The sequence below is a fragment of the Trichechus manatus genome, unplaced genomic scaffold (assembly GCF_000243295.1).
Source record: "Trichechus manatus latirostris isolate Lorelei unplaced genomic scaffold, TriManLat1.0 scaffold00253, whole genome shotgun sequence".
NCBI classification, from domain to species: domain Eukaryota; kingdom Metazoa; phylum Chordata; class Mammalia; order Sirenia; family Trichechidae; genus Trichechus; species Trichechus manatus.
The window spans coordinates 2,409,012-2,413,827 of record NW_004444189.1 but is presented as its reverse complement, the minus strand read 5'-3'; the positions used below and the strand labels follow the sequence as shown (position 1 = coordinate 2,413,827).

At 30.6% G+C, this 4,816-nt stretch overlaps 1 protein-coding gene across 2 annotated transcripts in view; it reads right to left on the bottom strand.

Annotated features, from left to right (window-relative positions):
* VPS50 (VPS50 subunit of EARP/GARPII complex) overlaps nucleotides 1–4,816 on the bottom strand; it is a 109,048-nt gene that overhangs the window by 48,893 nt on the left and 55,339 nt on the right. For both annotated transcript variants that reach the window (XM_023724631.1, XM_023724632.1), the window contains exons 11-12: nucleotides 2,964–3,058; nucleotides 2,526–2,624 (exon numbers count right to left, since the gene is read on the bottom strand). In XM_023724631.1, the coding sequence (XP_023580399.1) occupies nucleotides 2,526–2,624; nucleotides 2,964–3,058 (194 nt within the window). The remainder of the gene's footprint in view (nucleotides 1–2,525; nucleotides 2,625–2,963; nucleotides 3,059–4,816) is intronic.

Genomic DNA, 4,816 nt, shown 5'->3' with positions numbered 1-4,816 from the left:
ATAACTAAAACAGACTCTAAGCTGAGAACCTAGACAAGTCCACTTGGACTTCTATCTACAGAACTGTGAGATAGTAAATGGGTATTGTGTCAAGCTGTTAAGTTCATGGTAGTTCATTACACAGTAATATAAAACTAATACAGTGATAAAAGATACCAACTCACAGACTGAAGAAGCTCAATCAACTCTAAGCATAAAAAATATACAAATGTAATATATATACACAATATTATGTATATATATGGCATTATACATACAACATATAATATATAGAAAATAATATATGAAGTAAAAGTTTATGACAACAACAGCAAAAAAGGGTGAGAGAAGGTAAATGCAGTTAATGCATTACAGTATCAGTGAGAGATTCATTTCAGGACCCCTTTTGGATACCAAAATCTGTGTATCCTCAAGTCCCTTATATAAAATGGCGTAGTATTTGCATATAATCTACATGCATCCTCCCAAACACCATAAACCATCTCTAGATTACTCATAATACCTAATACAATGTAAATGCTACGTAAATAGTTGTTATACAGTACTGTATTGTTTAGGGAATACTGGACAAGACAGAAGGCGAATAATGCTCAAACAACAAGTGCTGGAGAGAGACTGGGGATCTGTGAAAAGGTGGTAGGCTACAGCAGGGTATGCCTACACATCATTTCATTGGCATGGACTCAGCATAGTGCTCGGTGTGCAGCAAATTCAAGTTTTGCTTTTTGGAACTTCTTTTTGTTCCCAAATATTTTTCATCCATGGTTGGCTGAACCCACGGATGCAGAATCTGTGGATTCAGAGGGTCGAGTATATTCTGGAAGTTTATGACCTAAGGTAGACTATAACAGAGCAGGAATGCATACAAGAATGTTGATGGTAACCACTACAAGAATATATAAATAAACAGATAATGGAAGAAAAAAAACATACGGTATCAAAATATATTTGCTAAATCCAAAAGAAACCAGTAAGAGAAAATAAGTTAAAAAAAAAAAAAGGACTTTTAGAAATCAAACAATGACATGGTGGGTTTAAACTCAACTATACAAAAAAAATGAGCCCTGTTGGAGTAGTGGTTAAGAGCTCAGCTGCTAACCATAAGGTCGGGAGTACGAATTCACTAGCTGCTCCTTGGAAACTGTAATGGGGCAGTTCTACTCTGTTCTATCAGGTCACTATGAGTTGGAATTGACTTGACAGCACCGACCAACGAACAACGTATCAATAAATACGTTAAATGTAAATGGAAAGAGCAGTTCAATCAAAACACAAAAATTGTGTGTGGCTGAATCTAAAGAAACGACAACAAACCTTCTTGCTGTTTACAAAAGGTACACTTTAAATATACGGTCATAGTTAGGTTGAAAGAAAAAATTACACACAAACATGATTTTTTAAAAACATCAACATTTTTTCTTCATCTACTAACATGATCATTATGGTATTTTTCCTGTATTCTGTTAGTTGGTAAATTAAAGTTTATTAATTTTTTTAATGTTTAGCCAACTTTGCTCTTGTGCAATAAATCCTAACTCTTCAAGATGTATTATCATTTTTAGATATCCCTGGAGTTCATTTGCCAATATTTTGTTCAGGATTTTTGCACCTATGTTCTTACGAGATACTAGCCTGTAATTTTCCTTTCTTGTAATGTCCTTGTTATGTTTTGGTATCAGTGTTATGCTGGCCTCATAAAATAACTTGTAAAGCATTCCTCTTTCTCTATTCTCTGAAAGAGTTTGGCTTGGTATTATTTCTTCCTTAAATATTTGGTAGAATTTACCAGTGACACCAGCGGGCCTGGAGATTGGTTTGTAAAAATATTTTGAAGTACAGATTCAATTTCTATAAAAGACACAGAACTATTCAGGTTCCTGATATTTTATTTTGTCAGTTTATTAAGTTTGGCTTTAGAAAAAATTTGTTCATGCCATCTAAATTGTCAAATTTATTAGTATAAAGTTGTTCATATCATCTAATATTATCTGTTTAATGTCTGTAGATTTATAGATACCTTCTTTTAAGTTGCTGATATTGTCTTTGTGAAGCAATTTAGTACATAATCTTGGCTTTGTAGCTAGATTCTGAATATCACGTGTCTTCTCTAGAAGACCTTTTACTACCTAAAAGTCAGATACTTTCAAACACCCCCTCACTGTATGCTGTCTCTAATGATTTAACTTCCTTATAGCACAGACCACGTATGATGTCATAAAAGACTGGGCGAATTCTTTCTGGCCCTGTATATAATAATCATCTTTCATCCACAAAGAAATGAGCTCAATATTTTGAGTCCTTTAAGACAAAGAACATATTAAGATCAACAATGAAGAAATAATAAGGAAATTTTATGATACTTTTGGTGAAATTCCTTAACCATCTTAAAAAGAGCTACAAAGAGCATACTTGTTCCAATTTAGAAGTAACTGTTTTAAACTAATTAATGCTATAAAATTAAGCATTAGACAAAAGTATTCCTATTATCTAAATCAATTCATTCATATTTTTATTAGATTTCTTACCTATGGTAGTTTTTGAAATAATTGACACTTTGTTTTCTAATAGACTCTTGTAAAACTTCAGACTTGCTACCACAAAATTCTTCTCCAACTTGCATCAACCTAGTTCAATAAAGTTTATTTTAGAAAAGTTTGTGTAAATTTCAGCAACATTATTAAAGAGAAATAAAGCCCACATTTCTTTTTTTTTTTTTTTCCAAAAATAACAAATCATAGAAATTTCAGTCTTTGAGGAAATTCTAAAGATCTCAAATCTAATATGGCTTACAAACATGAAGAGAAGACAGTAAAACACACACACACCTAGTAGCCATTATGAATCTACGCATATCTTCATTTCTATGAACGAGTTATACATAACTTACTGACTCATTATTTCTTCAATTATCATGGTTGAATGAATCAAGCTAAAGAATAAGACAAGTAAAAACTCAACACTACCTGCTGATTATGTCCAAGACAAAGATGAAATCATCATATTTAAATATAGACAAGTCAGTTCCAAGCAAGTAGGTTTTTACTTTTAGCTGGACATCCTATAAGACAAAAAGATTTTTCAAGTAAACACAAAAATAGAAAATAAGTTCTCAGACCATTTATTCTATAGTTGTACATTAAAATAAGTTAGGAATATATTCTTAACTTGATTAAAAAAAAAAAATCTGGTCAGGCCTACAGCGAACTTCCTTAAAGGGTGATATGTTGTTGTTGTTGTTGGTTGCCATCGAGTCGATTCCGACTTATGGCGACCCTATGGTGTGTCAGAATAGACCTGTGCTCCATACGGTTTCCAAGGTTCTGACCTTTCAGAAACAGATCGACAGGCTTGTTTTCTGAGAATATAATATAAGAAGTTACAAAAGGACAAGTCAATAAATTTGACCCTCATAAAAATCTTAACCATTTGCATATCAAGAACACAATAAGTGAAAATAAGACAAATATACAAAGGATTAATTCAGGATCACATGAATTATTTACATCCTATAAGATAAATGAGCAAAAATATGAGCAAATAATTCACAAAATAAATTGCAGTAATAATGAATTTTTTAATGTTAAATCTCAACCTCTCTTATAACTGGAGAAGTATACATTAAAACATTACTGAAAAATATGGATAGGTTCAACTATCCTATTAAAAGACAGAGTATCTCTCTTAAAAAAGTCAAAACCTAGCCATTTTTACATTGATAGAAGATACAATTAAAATAAAATCCAAAAACATTTAAAATAAAAGGACAGTCAAAGGTTTACCAGAAAAATATGAACAAAATGAAAGCAGGAGAAGTAATAGTATCAAAGAAACTAGAATTCAAGGCAAAATGCCTCAGGACAAAGCAGACTTTTTTTTTTTTTAAATAAATGAATTAAGTACAAAGAAAGTGAAATGGTCATTAACATTTTAGCATCATCAACATCATCCGAATATAAACAGCAAAAGCTCCTAGAAATAAAAATAAAAGTAAAAACAAAACAACAATCATTCTGGAAGATTATGCTTCTCCTTCAGAACTCCACAGACTAAGAAAACAAACAACAAAAATAAGGACATAGAGATTACAATAATACAATTAACAAGTTTGATTTAATATACATACAGAACTTAATTCTCAACACAAAGAGGAAATGCATGGTTATTTGTCAACTGCCAATGGAACATTTTTAAAATGGGTGGCATACTGGAGGGTAAAGAAAATCTCAAATTCAAAAATAGAGATATCGCAACTAAAATTCTCTATAGTAAAAAGAGAAATTAATAATTAGCATTTTTTAAATGTCATTTCTTATATATCAAATTTTTTAAAGATAAAAAAGAAAATCCTGTGAGACCAGCACTTTCATGTGGTTAGATGTGTAAGCTCCATCAGGACAAGGACCCTGGGTTCATGGGTTAATCAGTTTAAAGTTTTAAATAAGACAGAAAATTATGAAGATTTTATTTTCTATTTCTATTTATTTATAACCCATCTTACTACAAAAATGCTGTGAGAACTTTGCCACAATTAAAAATTCCGTATATAAAGAAATTAAACTGGCAAGGGAAAATATTACTGATATAAAGTAAAAAAAAAAAAACAAAAAAATGTACATTATTTCAGCTACATTTAAAAAAAGACATAGGAAAAAATAGAAAAACACATCAAAGTGTAAATAATGGTTATTTATGGATGTTAGAAATGATAGTTCATTCTTATTTTCTTCTTTATACTATTCTATGTATTTTAAATACTCATATATCATTTACAGTAAATAAAAACAAGTATTCTTTAATTTCAAAAGAGGTGTCAATA